The 23,947-nt window shown below is 40.8% G+C and overlaps 1 protein-coding gene across 2 annotated transcripts; it reads left to right on the top strand.

Moving 5' to 3' along the window:
* Positions 1–1,615: 1,615 nt before the first annotated feature.
* On the top strand, positions 1,616–21,951 carry LOC137795089 (cytosolic purine 5'-nucleotidase-like). 2 transcript variants are annotated; one of them, XM_068592359.1, is made up of 18 exons: positions 1,616–1,838; positions 4,260–4,379; positions 8,320–8,393; positions 12,933–13,050; positions 13,344–13,439; positions 13,594–13,685; positions 13,861–13,918; positions 14,509–14,602; positions 15,281–15,334; positions 15,478–15,561; positions 15,705–15,746; positions 15,850–15,957; positions 16,790–16,856; positions 16,963–17,133; positions 17,518–17,569; positions 17,886–17,946; positions 18,279–18,455; positions 18,885–21,951. In XM_068592359.1, exons 2-18 carry the CDS (start codon positions 4,279–4,281, stop codon positions 19,155–19,157), a joined length of 1,722 nt encoding a protein of 573 aa, XP_068448460.1. In that variant the 5' UTR covers positions 1,616–1,838; positions 4,260–4,278; the 3' UTR covers positions 19,158–21,951. The 2 variants fall into 2 exon arrangements, with proteins under 2 accessions (XP_068448460.1, XP_068448461.1); XM_068592360.1 differs by lacking the exons at positions 1,616–1,838; positions 4,260–4,379; positions 8,320–8,393; ... (1 more) ...; positions 13,344–13,439; positions 13,594–13,685 and having other exon boundaries at positions 14,346–14,602.
* The last annotated feature ends 1,996 nt before the right edge of the window (positions 21,952–23,947 follow it).

Raw genomic sequence — 23,947 nt, 5'->3', positions numbered from 1 at the left:
AATATTTTATTTCCTAGAGTATCTGTAGAAATGCCTCTTTGACCTGTGCTGTAATATTGAGGAAGGCTTACGGTCATTTCTGTGCTCTGGTAGAATGAATTTGAAATCAAACGACTAGCTTCAAGCTTTAAGTGTGTTTGAGGTTCTTCAAAATCAAAGAGTAAAGGTAATCACAGCTAATTTTTTTTAAAATATATATATAGTTCCCTTAATTTTAAACCAGTGTGGCAAGACAATGACAATACTGTATACTGTTTTCTGAATATCTGAACATCTTTGAATAAAATCTGTATGTAATCACCTTAACCTCAAAGCCATCCTTTCATTTTGGACCCACACCAAGGAATGTGCTATTGTTCCACTACTTATGAGCTGTGGGCAAGTAAACACGCTTACTGTTTTCTGTTACTGTTTAATATCCAGCGGTGGAAAATAACTATTGCATACACCCAATTTATATATATTAGTACAATTTTGAGTTACTATATTTAAGTATTTCCATTGTATGCTGCTTTATTCTGCTCTATACATTTGAGAGAGTAGTGCTGTACTTTTTACCCCAGGGTCTGGCAGCTACTGTATAATTAGTAGTTCATTTTAAGATTAAGAATACAGAAAACAACAATATTTTTATTGAGTTTGGCATATATTTTACACATTGACAATAATATTAATAATTCAATAAACACTTAAATATGTAGCTCTGGCTTCATAGTTATCAAGAGCAAAGATGAGAGACGTGACCATAAATCTGTGTGGCAGAACCTTTTGTTCTTTCCCACCTCATTAATCATTACTCCTTTTATGTATCTGGTGACCCTTTAGGGGTCCTGACTTGTAACCACAGGAATACACTAACTAACTGTATCTAGAACAGATTAAGTAACTCCACCTCGGCAGCTACAACAGTCAAATGCATTATTGCAACACTATAATGTAACACATAAAAAGGTATCAGTCTCAAGTGCATTTTTCTGGTAGAAGGAGAATTTATATATTTTTGAAATAATTGTGTCGTTTTACTAAAGTGCAAGTACTTGTATATTGTGTAAAACTGTTGTATTCCCCAGTAAATGATCTATTTCTTTCACCGCTGATGATATTAATCACAGAATACACACACACACACACACACACACACACACACACACACACACATATATATATATATATATATATATATATATATATATATATATATATATATATATATATATATATATATATATATATATATATATATATACATATATATATATATATATATATATATATATATATATATATATATATATATATATATATATATATATATCTGCACCTGAACAAATGTGAAAGCAGTCAGCAAACAAGAGACAGCTTGTGCTTTCTTGTGTTGTTTTAGTTGACTTGGATAAACAGGACTGGACATTGAGCAAAGCACCGGAGTGGCCTTTCTCTTTGCAGTGCTGTAGGTCCACTATAAGCAAATTAGTGTGTGCATCAAGATCAATAGATAAAAGGTAGATCTACCTTGTTGCAGGCAACAGATAACGGACGCGAGACCGCGGTGTCACGTTTCTCTGCCACGACAGCACAGAGTCCCGCCTCCTCTTGATAGCCCGATAAACACCGCCCCCTGAACGTCTCATAACAACAGCTGTTAGCACAGAGACGCAGAGGAGAGAGGGAGAGACAGCGAAGAGCAGGCACAGCAGGAATACCCGTCCGCTGCCTGGCTTTACAGTGAAGACAGAAGGAGAAACCACACATCAACGATTTATCTCCGACTTCGGCTCTGCTCACGGCGCATGCTCAGACCAACTGACGGTGCAGTTGTTTTATTCAGGAACTCAGAGGTGAGTACTGTAACGCACCGTCGCGGCCAAATCTGCCCCCTTCCCCGAGACTTTGGTTTTTTTTTTTGCTTCTTGGATCAGAGGCTAACGCGTTAGCTTTGTCCCGGACCGCTGCTGGCCGTCCTTCTCAGTACACGTCAGCCAGGACTGTTAGCTTAGCAGTTACGGTCCCGCGACCAGCGGCGGGACGCGGCTCGGTAACCTTTTCTTTGCTGCTAGCTTGTGATGACACTTTCACAACAAGTTAGCCGAAGCTAATCCCTCTCAGCAGTCACCGCAGAGCAGCCCGACATGTTTGTACTGCCCCGGAGATGGTGATGCTCCAACACAAATGGCATCTCAAAGTGTGTGTGTGTGTGTTTGTGTGTGTGTGTGTGTGTGTGTGTGTTACGTTAACGTGTAACGTTAGCATTGTTTGAGGTGTACGTCGACTCCAAACACCGACTTTGAGGAAACAAAGAATGTCACAAGTTGTGTTATGCCCCCTTTTTGTTCCACTGTTGTTGGCAGTCGTGTTAAGTTGTGGATTTGTTCTCCCCTTTAAGAGCCCAGTGGACCCAGCTCATACTGTCATATAGACATCAGGTAAAACATAATAAACATGCATTAGGATTACCCCCCCCCCCCCCCCACCTCCTCCGCCTTTGTTTCTTCTCCTCCGAAGCGGTGAAGCCAACATTGATGTCGGTGTGTTGATGTTGTAATGCAGTGTTTGTGCACCACTCTCCTCTGCCTCAACATGCCTCTCATTTGCATTGACGCTGGCCCCGAGAAGGAGGAAGCTGACCTCCTCTGCCTCACCTTCCTGTAGCATCTCCTGTGGCTGTAGCATGATAAAGTGTCAGCCTGGGAGAAACCAAACCCTACATGGTTTGACACCGAGGCAGGAATTTACAAGGCTTTCCAGGGATTGTTGCGTGTCCTCTTTGGTCTCAGCCTTTCTGCTTGATATCTGGTGCTTTAACTTCGTCACGTTACTTGAGTAAATATTGCCTTCTTGTGAATGAGGCTTTGTTTAACTCTGTCTTGTGAGTTAGACGAGATGTTTTTTTTGTGTGCCAGGTTGCACTGCCACTGGTCTGACCTCTTGCTGACAGCATGTTCCCTCGTGACACATCATGACCTCTATTTGCATTTTGAGTGCATCACATGATTATCCCTGATTTAAGGATGATGATTAAGCTGATCTTCTGAGTCCCACATATCTTTCACAAGTGGAAAGAAGTACTGAAATTGGCTCAAATACTCTTTTTTGAGGTTGTTCTTTTGATCAAATACATTTGCCACGCAAATACAAAATGGCTGTCTTTATGAAGTGGCCGAAATCTTAACGATTGAAACTGTTCAGCAAAACTGGGTGGTGGCGATGCTATTGCACGAGAGTTCAAGTTCATGTATAACGAGTAACAAGCCACCTGAGAACCATGACACAACATCCGCAGTACGTGCAAAGTACCAATCAAGATAAAGGCAATAAAAGTGCACGCCAAACCCTGGGATGTATGTAAAGAGGCTTCTGATGTTTTCAGCCAACTCATCCAGTAACAACCAACAACAGACGAGGCCGACATGAACAATTTGGACAGCTTTGTGGTCATGATGTGTCACAGGTCCGGTGCAGCCGGTGGTGCAATCATCCCTCCTACTCAAGATGCTCCGTTCCAGCATTTAAAGCTTGCTGCCCACCAGGCGAGATACACATGGGGTCAATCAGTACTTCAACCAGAAGCCCAGACTCCTGCTGACCGGGTGATTAGTGGCAGACTGATCGCCCCCCTGTTACCCACAACTGACCAAGTGCAAATTTAAAATCCTTAGAAAGTGCTTTTGTGACCACTTCGGTCTTGCTTGCACAGCACCGTGGTTCTGCAGATGTGAAGCTTATACTCCATTTCAACAGAGAGCATAGATTAGTTGATTATACATTTACATTAAACATTTACTCAAACTGTTGGTCCTATTTAGGGTTACAGATCAACATAACATAATTTCTAATAAACGTAATGCTAATATAATGTTGCATTTGTGTATTTTGTACATGACATTTTTAATTATTGTGTGAATATCAGACAGAAATTTAAAAAAAAATACAACAGAATTGTGCAAATTGGTCCGCAAAATTAAATTACAACTGAAAATAAAAATATGTAAACTTCTAGCCATCTCTTTTGAAATAGATGTGGATAATGGGGACTTAAAAAAAAATACCCAAGAAGTCGAGTCAAAAACAAATGTTGGTGTTTCTTTTCTGATTTAAAAGATTTTGTTTTGCTTATCTGTTCTACTGTTTGTGCAGTAAAGAACCCTAAAGTTCAGTCACTCATTTGTACGACGCAAACATTGTCTGAAGTGATCGTATTTGGTTGTGTTTGACCATCCACTTTTAAATTGAGCATATCCATATGTGTTGCTTCTCCTCAGGCACGAAACATTTTTAAAGATGACCACTTCATGGAGCGACAGACTGCAGAACTACGCAGACTTACCTGCCAACATGGACGGCGTGTCAATGAAAAAATACAGAAGAGAGCCATACCATAGGTAAGAAATGTATATGGAGGGGTACATAACTAACCCCAAAGACTTTTACTCTGAAGAAATGTATATTTGTAAAGTCAGTTGATCCCACTTGAAAAGTGAATTGGTTACAACCGCAACATCTTTTCCTTAGATATACTAATCCATGCAACAAATACAAAATGTGAACAAACTGCAGCAGCATCAGGAATACTTTTTGGAAGTTAAAACAAGAAGTTAAATAATGGATGGTTGTTCAGACTCTGAACCAAATCGCTGCTAAACGGCAAACTCCGGCTTCAAAGACCGACATAAAAGACTTGTCAATTCCATGTAATTTCCAATTATTTTCACTGAGACGAAACAAATCATCCCATACATTTACAAACTTATTAATCGTGTTTTCTTTTAGCCACATTACTTGTCATGAGGTTGAGAAGACGCCTTACTAGGTCATGCCTCGAGCTTTGAGAGCTTGACTCCTTCAGCAGGTTTGGTTGGTTCACACACTGTAGAAGCAGTCGATTGTGTTTTGGGTGTGTTCTTCATACTCTTGTGCAAAATTCCTCTCGGCCTCAAGGCAAAATGTCACCAGACAGCTGATGATCATGGATTTGAGTGCATGAATACAAAGCGTGTAGCTAGCTTCAAGGCAAAAATTATACCCTCATTCATTGTGTTTCGAACTAACACTTAGTTGTTTAAACAACTTGCACAATAGCAAAGTACTTCCATAGAGGGACTTTCTTGTTCCTGTACCTGTTGACTGACAACGCCCTGACTGAAGGGCTCATGTAGGGAGACATTTAGTAATAAAACGTGCGTTGTCGTTCAATGTTTAACCCGGCTTCAAACATGCATGTCCACTGGGTACTGCTGTTCTTTCACAGCATTATATAATACGCAACGCTCGCAGGGTTTACAAAGCTGTCACTCATCTGTGAGCTGTGTGTGTGTGTACTGACACAAGACCCCTGGTCTTTGATTGCCCCCCCCCCTCCCCTCTCCCCTCTCCCCCTACGCCCTGCAGATACTCACATGCTGAGATAACAAAAGGTACAAAGGTGGTGTTGCGCTCACTCAGACAATATGCTCGTTACATAAATTCTGCTTAATCTGCTCAGGCATTCATGTAAGATGCAAGAGGCCAATGAAAGGGACATTGTGTTTATCTCACAGACGGACGGAGACCATTACTTCAAAGTAGGAGCTCAGCTAAAACAATGTACCCGGACAGTGAGCTGCGTATCACATAGCAGAGGGCTGACGACTCTCTGCCAAGCGCAGATAAACGTTCCATCTCAGGGACTCCAATCACTGTCTACGTGAGATTAGAGGGCAGCGGAAAAAATCTGTCTGGTGGTCGCACAGCTGCGGTCAGATGGAGTACAAGTTGTGGAGAGATTGCGTTGTGGGTGTGGCCCATGTGGGATATTTGAGGCAGTGGTGTTGTCAGCAGGACCAAAGTCTCTGGTAATCAAGTCATCCAACCCATTGTCAATAGGGGTGAGTTTAAGAGAGGCCTTATGATTAATGAATGCCCTTTACTTACTCCCCACATGCGTTGAGCAAGAGGTCATATCTGAAATGACAACAGCTCAACAAAATACAAGAGATTTAGCTTCGAATCCCTCTCTGGAAACAGCGTTTACCCACTTAGCGCAGAGAAATATTGACAGTAGTCGTGCATTTGTTATATTGAGGCATATTTTGTGTATTCAAGCAGCGTAAGGCCATACAAATTATCCTGTAAGCAACTGAATGCCTTGATACATACCACTAATGACATTTATCGATGTGAATAGTCAAGTTTTACTATTTTAAAAACTAGATTTGAAAATCATATGCAAGTGTTTTAAGTTTAAGGTCTTTTTTTGGTATTTTTTTGGATTACTTAATTTTAAGTTTTAGACTTCAAGCAAACCTATTTAATATGTATACATTTTATCAACTGTAAAACTAACTTTTTGAAAATATCATATGAATAGCACTCAAAGTAAGAATAAAAAGTTTGGCTGAAATGAACATCCCTAAAACGTTTTGCCAATTATTACATTTTCAATCAGGTATTTGGATCCGTTATCATTTCCATAAAGTCCATCCATTTAAAATAAAGCGTGCTCCTGCGAGTGTTTACTTGGAGGCACATCTCAGTCTGGTGAGCAGCTGTCGCTGTGAGGCAGCAGCTTGGTTCTACCTGACTTGTGATGGTTCTGGATGTCTTTGAGGGCCCACAAACATCATGCTGCACAACAACAAGCCTGACTGACAACACACAACAACAGAGAATGACACAGAAGGGCCACAATCATTTTTGCAACAAGTCAGAAAATGTCTGAATGGCAAGAAAGCAAAGGGAGGGAGAGAGAGAGAGAGAGAGAGAAGAGAGGGTGGGGGGCATTGTTTGTGGCTGCCCTGTGTAGCTGGAGCAGGACCCACCAACGGAGAGTCAAACTGAAGTTTAATTTCGCACAGAATGCATCGCCAGTCGTCCGCTGGACTAACATCTAAATGGGAACTCGTTCACTACGGATCTGCTGCCAGGTATTTCACAAGGGATTTTTGAGATTGGTGAAGATGTCACAGATTAATTGCCTTGCAGAGTTTTGCATCGCAGTAATGTGCTTGACAAGAGTGACGTAATGTAGCTTGTATTTCATTGTGACATAGAGGATTTTCAACAATTTTCATCTTATTTATAGCATTATAAATATTGACTTGTGTACATTAGGAACATTTAACGACGCTGAAGAAGAGATGTGTAGCTCTGTGCCAACAGTCAGAGCAGCATGTGTCAGCCAGGCTATGTAAACATCGTCTGTAGCCGTGGCCGCAGTGTCCTGATTGATTTATGAGTCAGCACGTTCAAGCTGCACGTTTCCTAGAAGATTGACACGCTTTGAGCTGAGTCTGTCAGGTTTCACAATCCTCTGGTTTAGAGTTTTGTAAACTTCCTGTGGTTTTAGCAGCCACTGGACTCGAGATGTGTGGTTTTAGGTTACTCAACAATTTCTGTTTTTTTGTTACCCATTTTAGTGCTGCACATTTGTGTAATTATGTGCTGCAACTTTAGTTAGACTTTGTAGTTTCTGACACGTGATTCATTCAAACATTTTATTTTGAATTGTTATGTTGATGTAAAATGCAAAACAAACATTGAGGCCATGCATCGTTAAGTCTTGTGATATGCAGTATTTCAGTTTACGTTCAAACAATTTCAGATATTGTCACAACGGATGATCTTTGCTTTGGATATCTATCGTTTTGCTTTACCTAAGCAAGATGTCTTAGTCACTGAGAAACACACATTTTAACACCGTATAACTCATGCAGACGTCCTGTCTTTTAACAGGACTAAAGTTATATGGGATAACTTTCTTTAGAATTAAAATGACCATCCTTTGTGCTCAAGCAGCAATGGAAAAGTGAATGTGTTGTCATGTTTCCATTATTCAATTATAACATATGTTAAAAACTTTTTTTTCGACCAATTTGATATAATGGTTTCTAGATATTAAATAATGCTCCACATGGCGCCTTGTTGGGTTCAGACATGCTCAATGTGTGATATTGGATTTCAGGTTTTTTTGTTATGAGCAGAAAAGTGACAGACAGATTTTTGATTAAAACACTTTTTGAAACCCCAAAGTATCTTAGTTTCTCACTACAAACCATAAGCACAGTGCATGTGGTGCAACATGTGTATTACAATTCTAATGGCACTTTGATGTCCGTTACTAACTAACAAACTGCGTGCGTGTGTCTTATTGAGTTAGAGCATTATTTTGGTACGTGTTCACAATATCCATTTTCTGGATTCTGAATAGACCGTATTATTTAGCCCACAATCTGGGTCCTTTCAGTCGTGACTCAGCTTCTTTTGATTCTGCCAGAGTAAATGCTAATCTTGTTATTGAATTTTGCGTTGCAACTAAAACATTTACCTCCAACTTGTCTGTTGCAGAGTGTTTGTCAACAGAAGCTTGGCAATGGAGAAGATTAAATGCTTTGGCTTTGACATGGATTACACTTTAGCAGGTGAGTTGAGTTTCTGGTTGTTTACAGTCTGTTAAAGATGAGGATTTCAATGCTTGTATTACTTTTTTGGTAATTGAATGTCTGGATTTTATTTTTTGACTTTCATAATTTGATCCTTTAACACACTTAGCCATATTTCTACCATTTAGTAGCTTAAATAATTCAAACCGAAAAGACAAACGATACATCAATAATTAGAACAACCAAAAGGTTCAGCCCTATACAATACTTTTAAATGTTAAGTACGTAGATTAGGTAGGCCAGAGGGTTGCATAGCAGATCCTCAGTTTCCATGGATTATCCTTCCTGTGGTCCAAGTGTCACTTGATATCCCAGATTAAAGGAAAAGGTTTTCCCAAAAACAAATTTCAGTTACTGAGTCTCTTTTTGACCTTTTTACCCTGTGTGTTTTGCGTAGATGTTAAAGTCTACACTATCTGTTCTTTTCAACCCTATATTTGGCTATCCTACCATCCACCCCCACAGAACTGTAGGCTGTTGACCACAATATATTATTTAGGTCAATGCCGGTGACACAGGGGACACTAAAACATAACAAATATTTAGCAGTTCCCTGGTCCACAAAGTCGATTATATTGATATGTTGGTTTTCCTACTAACTTGTTGCCGGGCCAAAAATATCCTGATTTTTCATGCCACTTTGCTATGTGACTCAGCTCCAGTTTTTGGTCTCACCGGCTCTATAAATAAGTCCTCCCCGACTTTGAAAAGCAGGTCACGTTTGTTTGTTGAGTTCACCAGCGATGGGCTCTTTTGAGAACGGGGGATCACTCGTAGTCCCTCTCTGGCTGTGTACCCCGATCCCTGACCAGAGGGCAGGAGATGCTGCACACGCTCAGCTGTTGACATGACTCTTTATGGGTGATCATAACTAGGTGTTAATGTTTACGGGAAGCTTGGCTATCAAGTATCTTTTTGGAGGGTGTTCAGGTTTTGATCCCAGAGGTACTCCATCAACTCCTGGGAGCTGGTAGTGTCAAAGCAAAGCTGCTGCTTAATCACAGCGCCGTGGCTGACTGCACCACTTGTTTTTAGAGGGTGTTAAACAGTTTAGGTTGGTGCTTTTACAAAAATAAATAAAAAGAAATCCCCAAAACTTAATTCTGGATGAAACTGACATTTTTTTTAAAAAGTTGACAGAGAACAGAAAACAAATCTGAGGATTTTGTGTGAGGTTTCAGAAAAATATAGCATGATTTCTGAAACATTGACACATTATAGGAATAGAGGAAATCTATTTATGTTGCCTGCTTATATTGTTCTGTTTTTTAAGTAGTTTTTCACTTTCTGTAATTTTTCCTTCCATGACAGTGTTATAAAACAAAAAAGCTATTAATCTTATCAAACGTTAACATGTTTTGAGTAACATGTTTGTGTCCTACCTTTTCCTACCTTTTATTGTCCCCGAGTGGCACAATAAAGTTTATTGTATTGTGTATTTATGATCCAAATATATAAAGATCAAAGGTTGCAAACTATCACACTGCATGCATACATGTCACAGATTTTGTAATGTTTTACAAGACTAAATTAACATTGTGTTGCAACTTTGCCTGAGTTAATCTTTGTGCTCCTAAAGGATCACATGTACCCTGCAGAACATGTTGCTCAAACAGACAATTAAGCCCAGATTGCATTAAGCGCTGCACGTAGTTTTGTCCTAGTTTTCCGACAGACTTTTGGCTTGAATGTATGTCCCCCAGGCTGTGCTCAAGTTTTCTCCTTTTTCCACAATTTGTTTGACGGTGTCACAAATCTGTGACAAAGGCCTACATTTGCATGTTAGTGTGTGCACGGATAAATTAAGACAGTGAAGGAGTTGGTTTCTAATACAGACTGATATGTGACACGATTCAGTCTGTGTGGGACCCTTTATAGGATTTGGATTTAGTGGAGTATTAGTAGAAGTGTGTGTGTGTGTGTGTGTGTGTGTGTGTGTGTGTGTGTGTGTGTGTGTGTGTGTGTGTGTGTGTGTGTGTGTGTGTGTGTGTGTGTGTGTGTGTGCGCGTGTGTTACATTTGGGCTTAAGGCGAGCTGGCCTATAAACTTTGCAGAGACACCACACACACACTTCAGCAAATGGAGCAGCGAGGGTATAATTAACTGGCAACAATCTCATCAGAGACTGAAGTTAACAGATCCCTGAAGCTAAGGCCGCTTCTCGCCCCAATTTGAAGTAGATCGCTGCATGTGTGTGTCTGTGTGTGTGCGTGTGAATTTGACAGCGTGAGAAATGTGAGAAGGGGTTGGCCTACAGCAGGGGAGCAAGGACCCCATAAAACAGAAATGCAAAAGTCAAGGACACTGCAAGCAACAATAACACAACTTCCTTTCTGCACTCGAAGGCTGTAACGCAAACCCTTTTTAATAACATCTGTTGATACTTTCTTAGCCTCGTTAACTACAATAGGTTTTTAATAACATTAAATATAAATAACATTTTGCGACATTTGAATTCAAACTGTATTTGCTGACTGCATAAATAGGTTTCGTAAAAGAAAGTCCTTCTCCTTTTAGACCAATAGAGGAAATAAAGTCACTTTCTGAATGAATAAAAACCAACTTTATATTTCCCCACCCCCCCCGAAACATTAGCTTTTGTTTTTCGCTTCCTTTAATATGAACATATTATGTAATGAAAAATACTTGAGGTTTGACACCAAGTTTTGTGGCGCTTTTCATGTCATAATATAATAAGATAATGTTTTTATTCCTAACTACATTTGAACTGTTTCACGTTTAGTCAATTTTTTAGAGAAAAACTTCAGATTTTAAGAAGTTTTCAGGGGACTTAACGGTTCAATATTGTCATGTAAAACTTCTTGACCCTTAATGACAAGTCTCACTCACTTGTCCCAAGGTCAACGTGGGAAACGAGCTGTCCAGTGAACTAAAGAAAGAGAGAGAGTGAGAGAGAGAGACGATAGCAAAGGTGACTCATTGGGAAACGTCTCCTGAAATAGTTTTCTTTGTAGAGCCTCAGAGCTACGAGTAGGGATGGAATGACATGGAGTTAATCCATAATCCTGAGTGATTTGAAAAAGATGTCTCGCGCACTATCATAGAAGATAAGTGGGAAAAAAAGGAATAATAGTGTATTTATTAAGAAAATTATAAAATATGATGACCTTATTTCAGATTGTTTGACCTTTTCACTTCAATAAGAAATGCCCCATCTGTGATGCAATACAAATAGTTGTTTCTTTATCAAATGTATGGTAAAGTTCCAGTATCTTTTTAAAGTGAGTTTTAAGCATATTTTTATGATTCATCAGGATAATATTCTGAATTGCAATTTGATTTTTGCTAAGATAATTGTCCAATCAAAAGTTTCTATCGTCCCATGCATAATGACAAGTCGGGGACGACGAGGAATAATTGAAGTTGGTGTTTGCTACTGCTCCGGGCACAGGGCCCAAACCTTCAGTTTGCTAGGAGACCACAGCGGAGGGTGGAGGGGACTGGGGGGGCTTGAACTGTGAGGGACGACGTGACTATAATGCGGAAACAGGCTCCGGCTTACAGAGTAGGGGTGTCAACGAAAAGACAAAGCTTTACTGGACTCAAGAGGTTTCTGTAACTCTGTGCACACTCGTTATGTTTCTGTGTACAACCCTGCATTGGACACAAGTGCACACGCATCCATTTTGCAGAGTGAGACACAGATGTTTTACAGTTTGTCCTGCAGTACTGTTCCCCCCCCCCCCCTCCCTACATCCCCCCCTTCACCCCCTCCTATCCCAGCATAATGAGCCAATATATCTTCCGTCTCCAGGGGCCCTGCTTCACCCCGCTGGGAGTGTCGAAAGCGGACGACAACAACACAAGCGCATTCTTCTGTCGTATTTATAACATCTGACATATTCTTTTCCCAGTGTCGCATAGCTTTTCAATCCTCTGCCGTTCTATTCTGAGCGCAGCATCATTCCCCCCCCCCCCCTCTCCCACCTCGTTTTGGTAAATATCTGGTCCTGGCGGTTAAGCGGTGGGGGGCTTGTCGTCGGTCTCAGCAGGACTCATTAGAGCCGCTGCTGAAGGTTGAGTGACTTTTGCTTTTCACGCCTGATCCTGTTCCTTTTGTGGATTTGCGTGCTGGACATAGAGGTCCTGGTTGATAGCGAGGAGAGAGTGTGTCTGACGGGTGGTTCACTGGAAAGTGAGGACATGTCAAATTACTGGAACAACACCGCAGACTCTCGAGTGGACGAGGGCGCCTTGGAAAAGTCTCATGTACGTGTTGTGCAACACAAGTGGGCTCTAATATGTATGTCACCTCTAATGAAATGTTGTTTGCCATATACATCAACACCGGCTCATGTTCCTCAACTGTAGACATAATACAGCAGGTTATGTACATTTAAAGCAGAATTACCGGGTTATTAAGCCAGGACTTTAAAAAAAACATATCAAATTGTTTAAGTAATTTTACATGAGATTACTGACCAAACTGTACTGTGGTCCCTTTTTATTGCAGTAATTTTAGTCAAACTGTGCATCTGTTTTGTGTTTACTTTCCAGTGTACAAGTCACCAGAGTACGAGTCACTGGGCTTCGAGCTGACAGTGGAGCGACTGGTTTCCATCGGTTACCCCCAGGAGCTGCTCAGCTTCGTCTATGACCCATCGTTCCCCACCAGGTCGGACCAATTAGACCCTCTGTACAGACCTCATGATGATGCTGCTTTTATTGCCTCAGCTCTCATCATTTTCAACCCTTTAAAAAGCTAACCTCAGTGGATGTGCCGAGGATATAAAGCAGTGCTGTGGGAGAAGTTGTTCAATGTGAATTTACACTCCAGGAAAATAACTGATAATAACTGTAATCGCATCACAAATGATGGCGGTTAAAATGCCAGATGTTGTTACCAAGAGATAAGTTCATGTAATTCTCTATTGTAGACTTATAGAAGCTTATTCCTCTGCCTTTCAGGGGCCTTGTGTTTGATACCATGTACGGAAACCTGTTGAAGGTTGACGCCTACGGTAACATCCTGGTCTGTTGCCATGGATTCAACTTCCTCCGAGGGTAAGTATGTCCAACATCCCACCCCCATCTTCTAAAAAAGATTGTAAATCAAAATGTTGCATGTCAATTGTGTATATTTGGCATTGTCTCCATTTGTGTGAGCACAAGAAAGAAGACAGATGAAAATGTAATCGTGTCTTTTCTCTTTTCCCAGCCCTGAGATCCGTGAGCGGTACCCAAACAAGTTCATCCAGAGAGATGACACAGAACGCTTTTATATCCTTAACACACTCTTCAACCTGCCAGGTAAGGCCTCTGAGCACAGAGGAGAATGCCATGGGGATAAAATAAACAAGCCAGAAAGAGCTTTGTCCTGAATGAAAGCTGATTGTTTCAGTATGATCTGGGATGTCGGCGCAGAAAGCTTTCCCTGCAGGTTAAAGATGAGTGACTTCTTCCTGCCTTTCTGTTCCCTTTACAGAGACCTACCTCTTTGCCTGCCTTGTGGATTTCTTCTCCAACTGTGACAGATACACAAGGTAAGAAACTGTTGGTAACACTATCTGTCACGCAACACGTTTCTGGGCACCGCATGGTGATGCAAAGACAGTCGCAAGCCAAACTGGGTCAAGAGCAAACCCTGCAGCATGAGAGGGTCACGGTGTCACAACTGCTAATCTAAGCTGATTGTTTTAAAAAGGAAATTAAAGAGACAATATTTTTTGAGAACAATGATTTATTAATCTCTTCTACTAATTGTAGAAAAAGCATGACTTCTTATCAAAATGAGATATGGATGACAAATGCTCTCACTAACTATTTAAGGACAATTACACGTTGATGTAGCTAAACGGTAATCTTTTAGGTTACAGTGAGGAGAGATATTGGCCTGTAAATTGCTCGATAATGTAATCTAGAATGGCTGCATGTCCTTTGTCCTCTGAAACCTGGTTGTTGGTCTTTTAGGGGGAGAATGCTTTCCTGTTTGGCTGGGGACCCCTCCAACAAGGGAAGGCTATCCCATTTAAAAGCAAACAAAAAAACAAATGTCATGTTTTTGAAAGCCTTCTCTAAAGATGTGGCCTGTCCGACGGCTGTGTACGTGCGTGTCTCTGCTCCTCTCCCCCAGCTGTGAATCCGGCTTCAAAAATGGTGACCTCTTCATGTCCTATAAGAGCATGTTCCAGGACGTCCGCGACGCCGTCGACTGGGTCCATTTCAAGGTGAGACAATTTCTGTTGGTTATGATTGCCACCTCAGTTTTTCAGTTATTGAACTGTCATTTTCTTTTGGGTGCTAATGCTCTTGTCTGGGCATGACCATGCTCAGTGCTGATGGCAATCTGGCCTTTGGATACTCATACGCCTGTAGTTTGGTTTATTTGGTTCAGATCAAGGAATAATCATGCATTTTAGCGAGAGCTTTAAGTTTGAAGCAATGTGGAGTCAACAGGTAACTGGACAGTTTCAGCGCTACGAGGAAAGTCAAACTCTGGGGACTGACAGCAGGTCATGCTGCAGCTGCCTGACTGTTACCTCCCCTGTTTATTTATCTTCTCTGCTGTCACAAAGTGCATATGAAGAAATAACTGGGTACAAGCAGAATCAGGCAACGGATCTTACATATGTTTGTAACGAAATACTACAGGAACGGATTTAATTGTAGATTAGCGTTTGCATTCTTCCTAAAACCACATACAGTGTCTACTGTCACAACATCATGTGTTACGTCTGCTTTGCTTTCACAAAACAAACTAAATGCCACAAGTCGTCACGTGTTTTGTGTCCCTTATGACTGTTTCTAAATGGAATGAACTGTTACTAATGCTTTTATCTTTAGAGGTCAGAAGACTGTAATTCATTTAAAAGTGTTTAGTATGACTCCTGTTTCTCACATTACAGGGTACGCTGAAGGAGAAGACGGTTGAGAACTTGGAGAAATATGTAGTGAGAGATGTAAGTAGTTGGTAATCACTGCTGCAAGTGTGTTGTGTTGGAAAACAAATACACGGTGTAAAACATACACTGAGAGGCTGGTTTGTTAAGATGCCGAAACCTTCAGTCTTTTTATTTCTTTCCTTCCGCTCTGCTCCCACCAGGGGAAGCTGCCTCTTCTTCTCAGCAGAATGAATGAAGTAGCCAAGGTTTTCTTGGCTACCAACAGCGACTACAAATACACTAATGTGAGTATATGCGTGCAGGTGTGAGACAGATTATGAAAACGTTGAGGTCCTTTTCTCTGAGTCTCTACTCGTCTGTTGGCAGCTGTATTGACTCTAAACACTGCTGTGTTTGATTTAAACGTCGCTGCGTTGTGTTCTCACAGAAAATCATGACCTACCTGTTTGACTTCCCCCATGGCCCAAAGGTAAAGAATGTCTTTCCTTTTGATTGCACGGTTTTTCTACATGCAGGTGAAGGTGATGGACATTTTGTGCTCATGTGTGACTTCATTGCTTGTTTGTATTCAGCCTGGTTCCTCCCACCGGCCCTGGCAGTCCTACTTTGATCTGATCCTCGTGGACGCCAGGAAGCCGCTGTTCTTCGGGGAGGGCACGGTGCTCAGACAAGTCGACACGGTGAGCAGACGCAGAGCGCACAGCGGAGACGAGAGACGCTGTTGTTGATGTGTGTACGGCATGAGAACATGCTGCAGACCGGTTGCATGTCAGCTTTTTAAGCTGATGCAAAGAAAGGATCCCAAAGTTAAACACACGACAATACCAATAATATTTCTTTAAGTTACAAATGTAATAATCATCAAACTGACTCTACTTCTTAAAGTCTGAATTGAAGACTTGAATTCATATTTGTTTGTCTTGATAAATGGTTGAAATGCACAGTAACAGCTGCACAGCCTAACAAAAGTAGATGACTCATAGATATTTGGAAACCTCTGCTCAGATTCAGCGTGCGGAAGGCTGGATTGATTTAATATGGTAAAGGTGTTATAGCTAAAATTCATGAATCACTCATTATGGGCTGTCTTTGTTTACCAGGACTGCAGAAAAACTATATTTAATGGACAAGAGTATGTGTTAAAAAGTAATTGTCGTGGTTTATACTATACTAATCATCCTGCTATCTATAAACTTTATTGCCTTTTACTATCTATAAACCTTATACATAGTAGATGGGTTCTAACATAATGACAGGTATTCTCTTTAAAGTAAAGATTAGAGTTTATAGAGGGGGAACAACTAACGTTTTTTTTAACTACGTGAGGAAAAGCAAACATTTATATACTGGATATGGCTTTTAAGGTTTACCGAAGCTCGGCTTATTTCTTAGTCTCAGAATATACACTCATGTAAAGAAGGGTTGTGGCTATTTTGTCCATGTTAGCAGTTTCCAGCTGGGATGGTGCCACAGTTCCTCTCACTAATCTGCTGTATGTGTTCTTCATTTCAGATAACAGGGCGTTTAAAGATAGGAACCTACACGGGACCTCTGCAGCATGGTATAGTCTACTCTGGTGGTAAGACTCTATTTTCCCTCAGTCCTTCATTCTTTGACCTAGTGTTGTGTGTAGCAGTTGTAATTAATAAAAAAAATTCAGGTAATTAAACGTCATCTTTCTCTAGGTTCCTCCGACATTGTGTGCGACCTGCTGGGGGCCAAAGGGAAGGACATAGTTTACATCGGGGACCACATCTTTGGAGACATCCTCAAGTCTAAGAAACGCCAGGGCTGGAGGACGTTCCTGGTTATACCGGAGCTGGCCCAGGAGCTGCACGTGTGGACCGACAAGAGCTGTACGTTTGTACAAAAGCACGGGTCTACAAACGTACAAAGTGACACGTAGAATTATAGTCTGGCTGCATGTGTATGTACCTGCAATGCGACTTATTGTTTTACCAAGTCCTGCCCTCCGTGCGGCATTATAAAACGTTCTCAACAGGGACCTGACCTCGGACAGCCGCTATCATACCGTTTTCACTTTTCAGAAAAAGACACGAGTAGCACAAAAGCTAAACATGATAAAGGGCGTCTAATCACTTGGTACGGAGTCAAACACGGACTCTGGATAGTCACATTCTCCTGCATGAGGAGCGTTTATACACAAGCTAACTAGTGGTAGAACATTAGATATGCACCGTAGATCTACCTGACACTAACCCTGTTCTTGTGTGTTATAGCGTTATTCGAGGAACTGCAGGGCCTGGACATTTTCTTGGCAGAACTCTACAAGTAAGGACTCCATACGTTCGCCTCCCTTTCCTTCACCATGTCCCACCTCCCTCATCATCACGTGTCTTACACAAGTTGTGCTGCTCTTTGCTCTCTCTGCTGTAAGAAGAGTGTGTTTGCAAGGGAACAACAGAGTCAAAAGGGTCCGCTCCCACAGGCCTGCCTGATAAACGGGTTCACTGTGGTTATTTATAGTCTGTAACGACTCTCTTTTGCACTCCGCCTCTTTGACACATTACCTTTAAGCAGACTTGATATCCTCCCCCTCCCCATCCCTCATACTATCCTCATCCTCTTTCTCCCGGTTCTTCCTCAGACATCTGGACAGCAGCAGCAATGAAAGGCCAGACATCAGCACTCTTCAAAGAAGAGTCAAGGTACGACCTTAATCACCTCTGTTTCTATGACGACAAGACACCTGGCCATATGCTTTTAACCTCGGCTGCCTAGAGACGGCCTCGTGACCAATGCCCATATTTAAAGTGTGTTTGATACCGCTTATGTGTCTGCTGGAGTCTAATCATTAACAATAATCCACTCCTCAACAAAGAACTCCCTCCCAGTGCCTGTTGTTGCTGGTTTAGTTGTATAAATAAACAACCACGTCAACGTTGTGGTTCAGATGCCATACTTTCTGATGTCCTTTCAGAAGGAAGCATTTTGCAGCTCCTCAGTTTCGTCTCTTTTCTCCTTCTTGCCTTTTTTTTAGAAAGTCACACACGACATGGACATGTGCTACGGCATGATGGGAAGCCTTTTCCGCAGCGGCTCCAGACAGACTTTGTTTGCCTCTCAAGTGATGCGTTACGCCGACTTGTACGCAGCCTCCTTCATCAACCTGCTGTACTACCCCTTCAGCTACCTCTTCAGAGCGGCACATGTACTGGTGAGTCCCTGGATGTAAATAAAAGGAGCTGCATTGACACACACACACAGACACACACACACACAACTTGATAGTTAGGGCAAATTCCACTATATCTGACTCATACAGATATGAAGTCTTGTCTTATTATTAGGATTTTAAAACCCTCAAAGGTTAAAATGAGTCATTATTTTTTCTTTACTATGTTCACATTGATGAAATACTCCAATATCATCCTTTAGTTCAGGAACCTTAAACTCTCAGCGTCTTTAATGGTTGCTCCCTTGCTACAGGGGACGGGGGGTTGTATAAGCACGCACCCGTTCTTAAAACACCCGTTTAAAAGCACAGTGCCCGACACACCGGTTAAATAAACAGCGGACTCATCCAGTAAGTCAACTCGTGTTGCCAAGTTGTTTTTTTTCACATTTTGTCTTTCTTTTTTCCCAGATGCCGCATGAGTCGACGGTGGAACACGCCCATGTGGACATCGACACAGAGTCGCCGCTGGCCACACGCAACCGCACCCACTGCAGCGACTGCAAGGACCTGGACTGCAAACGCAACCAGATGACCCGCTCCTTCAGCGAGATCAAACCTCCCAACCTGTTCCCCCAGACTCCCCAGGAAATTACTCACTGCCACGATGAGGATGATGATGAAGAAGAAGAGGAGGAGGAGGAGGAGGAAGAAGAGGAGGAAGAGGAAGAAGAAGAAGAGTAAAAAGCTGAACATGGAGAAGACAGTTTCTGCCTCCTCATGTTTCTTAGTGGAGTTGGATAGTTATCTTTTTGTGTGTGTGTGTGTGTGTGTGTGTGTGTGTGTGTGTGTGTGTGTGTGTGTGTGTGTGTGTGTGTGTGTGTGTGTGTGTGTGTGTGTGTGTGTGTGTGTGTGAGAGAATACTTTATGCACACACAAAAGATTTCTGAGGAAATATTAAAGGACCAGTTCAGATCATAATAATCTCAGAAGACTGCACGCATGCTCGGTCCTCTCAAAGACAACCTATCCTAGCTTCATTCTAAAAAACAATTGAAACAACAAATTCCTTTTATTTAGATTTCATTGGTATTGTCACAGCCAGAAAGACAGAACATCACATGATGTTTTAAAGTCAGACTTTTAGGCCCTACTGGTGGATTGAATAGATGCATTCACATTCATACTGAAACCCACCAGACGTGGGTCAGTAAAGTGCAGTTTTAATTGTAACAAACTAACCTTGCTGACATAGTGTGCACATTATAATCAAACAAACTACTGTTCAGCTACGGTGTCAAAAAAATAATGTACATACTGTATGAAAACACTTTTTATGCAACATGGGAACAACATTCAGTTTTTCATCTGTTTAGTTTACTTTTGTGTGTTGGGGGTGTGTGTTTCTGTGTGTGTCTCACTTGTGTGTTGGGGTGTGTGTCTCACTTGTGTGTGTCTCACTTGTGTGTTGGGGTGTGTGTTTCTGTGTGTGTGTCTCACTTGTGTGTTGGGGTGTGTGTCTCACTCAGAGAGCAGCCTTCTGAGAGACGGTAAGCTGAGAATCCATTGAACTAAACTGAAGCACAAGCTGGGGTTCAACACGCATGTTTGGTCTGAAGTTACCACGTTGTGGCTCTTGAACTGATATTTAGTTACCAAGCAACAATGAGGTAACTGTATTATATGCCAATAGACTCTGTGACAACGCTGAAGTACAGTAGTGTTTCTGGGTGAATGGATTAACGCCATGAACAGCAAACATGCAATATTTGCTCTGTTTTTGTTCGTTGTTGTCCGTTATTCAGGAAGATGAGACTTGAGTATTTAAGTTGACTGTTTCAGAGGGTTTTATTTTCGATGGCGGAGAGCAACAGAGCGTGGAGTGATCTCTGTCAAGTTTCAACCAGAGTATGAAAGTAGCCTCAGTGTGCAAGGAAATAAGGTGTGTTTTTTTAGACTGTAGGGTAAAAAAGCTCAGCACATAACGTCAGGCTGTGATTAGCTTGCTTTGTTTATCTTTTTTAGTTTTGCAGCTTTGTTGATTTAAAAAAAAAAGAAGAAAAATCTGACAAATATTTTTTCTTTGCTTACTGTGGGAAACGTTGACACAGCGCGTGTGCAGTATTCTTCTGTTGGGCCTTTTTAACGCTGAAACGTACATGTTTTACATAAGTTTATGTGAACGGCGCTCTCATGAGTTTGTTGGCTTCCTGGTCCCTCGCTGGAGAATAGAGCCACAAACTGTTTGCACCAACTTGTAATATTTGCAAAATAATTGTGAAGGAACCATGCATTCATCGACATTTTCTTTTGCCCTCTTTTCCGAATAGCCGCGCCCGTTCCAAGCTAGTGCAAAGATCCGACGCAAAAACAGACATTTGGATATCTCTCATGTGAAATAACACAAATTGTTCAAGCTTTGTCAGAAAACAGTGTTTTCATGTCAGACCTCAGCACCCATAATGAGAAGCTGATGGGGAATATACGTTTAGTCCAGTTATCGCTGGCACGTCCATTTGTTCCAGTTTAATGCGTTTGTCCGGATGCGTCAGTGTTACTATGCAGAACACTGAGAGAGCTGTCTTTTTGTATTTCACCTTTTAACCGGCGTATCCTGTGTTAACTTCCTCACCTTTTTATACTTGGTCTACTTGCTGCATGAGTCCTGTAAGTGTTGGACCGGCCCGTTGATTTAGGCCACAAAAGGGAAGAAACATGCAATCTACTTTTTGCATCATTTTTGTTTGGCTTGATGTGGTGAAAAGTGAATGTGTTTCCCTCTGTGGTGATTCATTGAGTCAAAGAAGCACATTCAGCGGTTTGTCCAATTTTGATTATTGTCATTATCATTTTTTTCCAACTTTTTTTAATTTTTAATGAACTATATTATGCATATTATTGATTTTGTTTGTTGAACATGGATTAACTGGATATGCTCCATGAGGCAGCTGCTTTGCCAACAGGAAATAGTATTTTCTTTGCATATTTAATATATGCATGTGGAAATATGCAGCATCTCTGCTAAGATTATGATGGCATTATTTTGTCATTATAGTTTACACGGGGACAAAAATTACAAATCTGTGGAAATAAATAAAATAAATGTACGAGGGGAAATTGAAATAGTAATATACTAAGTACCGTAACAGATATGTTACTTGTAATCAATACCATGGGGTTATTTTTATTTTTCTAAGCCAGTGTTTTTAAATGATCTTGGTTTACATAAACTGTAAATAGACATTTCCATGTAATTGTTTTCACACATTTTCTGTCACTCGGACTAAAGCCTGTAGAAGAGGTTATAGTGCTTAGAAGACGTGTATCTATTGTTGTGATGCCCTGAATGTATCCACATTAACAGGTGCCAAAACCGTCACCTTTCATTTTCCAAACTTTAGTAATCCTTTTGTTTTTATGCATATCAATTCATGTTCTCCCAAACAGTGTTTGTTTGTTTGATTCCAGAAAATATCCTACACACTGTACATTAAGGTAAATTACATAAAAAATGTAGAATAAAGATAGTTTTTCATAATGTTGTTGTTATTATTTTACTACTTTGTCGGGCCGGATTACCGTCCAGGAACGGTGTGCAATCGTTTGTAGCAATTGAATATTGTATGTAGCATTAAAACAGTGGTGAAATGTAGCAAAGTACATTTACTTTACTGAACTAACAGAGGTACTTAAGTACACTTTAGTATTTCCATTGTATGTTACTTTTTACTTTTATAGAAAAGCCAATATTGTACATTGCATAGTTTCCAGTAACTTTGCAGATTTAAATTATTGATACAAAATATAAATATTTTTATATATAGTTTTATTTAAAGGAATTAGCTTTATCGTTACCAGCAGAACATTATTGTTCTTACTAATGCATTACTAATTATAATCCAGTCATGACTTTGATGAGCCATTCTTCAGAAGTACTTTTGGTCCTTTATGTATATTCTGATGCTAATAATTTTGTACTTTTACTTTACTTTAGAGTGCATGACTTTTACTTCAGAGTATTTTTACACAGTGGTATTGCTACTTTCACTGAAGTAAACTCGGAGTACTTCTTTCACTACTGACAAAAACATAATATAAACCGCATTGTTAACTTAGATGGTAACTTGAATAAGTGTATTGTTGATAAAGTGAGCACAAACTAATTGATTTGACAATTGTGAGAAACCGGAGGTCCATGATGTGGTTTTACTCCAAGGTCTGGAGCCTTGGATCAAGAACAAGTTGTAATATTTCAAAACAGTCATGTTGCCCCAACAAAGACAAAGACAAAGGGAGAGGCTGAAGATACCTCTAGTGTTTGTTTTCATTGTCCTCAGACGTATTCAATGATGATGATAGACGTTCATACAACACACACAACAAGTTCAAGGACGGTTTTGGAAAATCACTGCAACTCAACAAATGAATTCAAACCTAAAGAACCGTTGCTCTCATGTTACCACCCGGCTCAACGACGGGAACTTAAGTGGGAGATAAAGAAGTCATAGTATGTTATGTTGAGGGAAAAAAAAAAGATGTTTCGTATTTTAGGATGTTTTGTGTGTGTTGGAGTAAATTATAAGTGGTACGACCAAGAGGCTTAAGCCGTTTGTAGACTGCTTACAAGACCTGAAATGAGTTTGATCCTTTTGTGATGCATTGAGTTTAAGGTGCAGTCACCTCACATGAACATTACAAAAACAAATCAGTCATCTTTCTGCAGTGCTTTATAAGTGTGTTGTAATCTACATAAATAAGGCATCACAAAACAGGACCCATGGATATGGCCTTCTACACTGCTGGGGAACTTTTTCTTAGTCCTAGCTCATCCTCTCTTACTTGGTTTCAGTCACCGTACCTCCCGACAGAGTTATCGGCAGCCTGCATGAAAGTGTTCTCACCCAAACATTGCGGCTTCAGAGCTGCTAGTATTAGTAACGAGAGCCTCAAGCTGGCAGACTGCAGAGTGCCGTCTCTCTGCCTCTACAGTGTGTGACCTCTGCCCCCGTGAGACAAGGAGATCAGACAGAGAGATGTAGGCGTGGCCTACGAGTTGCCTCATGTGCATAGTATAACATGATAGCAACCAAAGTAATGAATAGAAATCAAACCGTCATTGCTCATTTTATTGGGTTCCTGTAATGTAAATACTTTTTGGATCTGTGTTGGCTACAATGTATATTTTTTTCACCGAGGCCAAGAAGAAGTCTTGTTCACTTTTGGGTGTGTGTGTGTGTGTGTGTGTGTGTGTGTGTGTGTGTGTGTGTGTGTGTGTGTGTGTGTGTGTGTGTGTGTGTGGTTCGAATACATATCTCAGATCCAATTTCCATTTGTGTTTTTCTTTTGTATTTGTGGAAACATAACTATAATTATGTGACATCACTGTAGCGTACATGCTCTGATAGTCCAGTTGGTCCTGACAAAAAGAGATGGAAATACCATGATTGTGCGTTCCACTGTTGATGTTACACACCACGCAGAACAAACACAATCGCTCAGACCTCAAAAGGTTAAAAAACAACTAACAGAGGGTG

This window comes from Clinocottus analis, unplaced genomic scaffold (assembly GCF_023055335.1).
Source record: "Clinocottus analis isolate CAN_PGR_092001 unplaced genomic scaffold, fCliAna1.0.p SCAF_27, whole genome shotgun sequence".
NCBI lineage: Eukaryota > Metazoa > Chordata > Actinopteri > Perciformes > Cottidae > Clinocottus > Clinocottus analis.
This window is presented reverse-complemented; position numbering and strand designations above follow the sequence as displayed.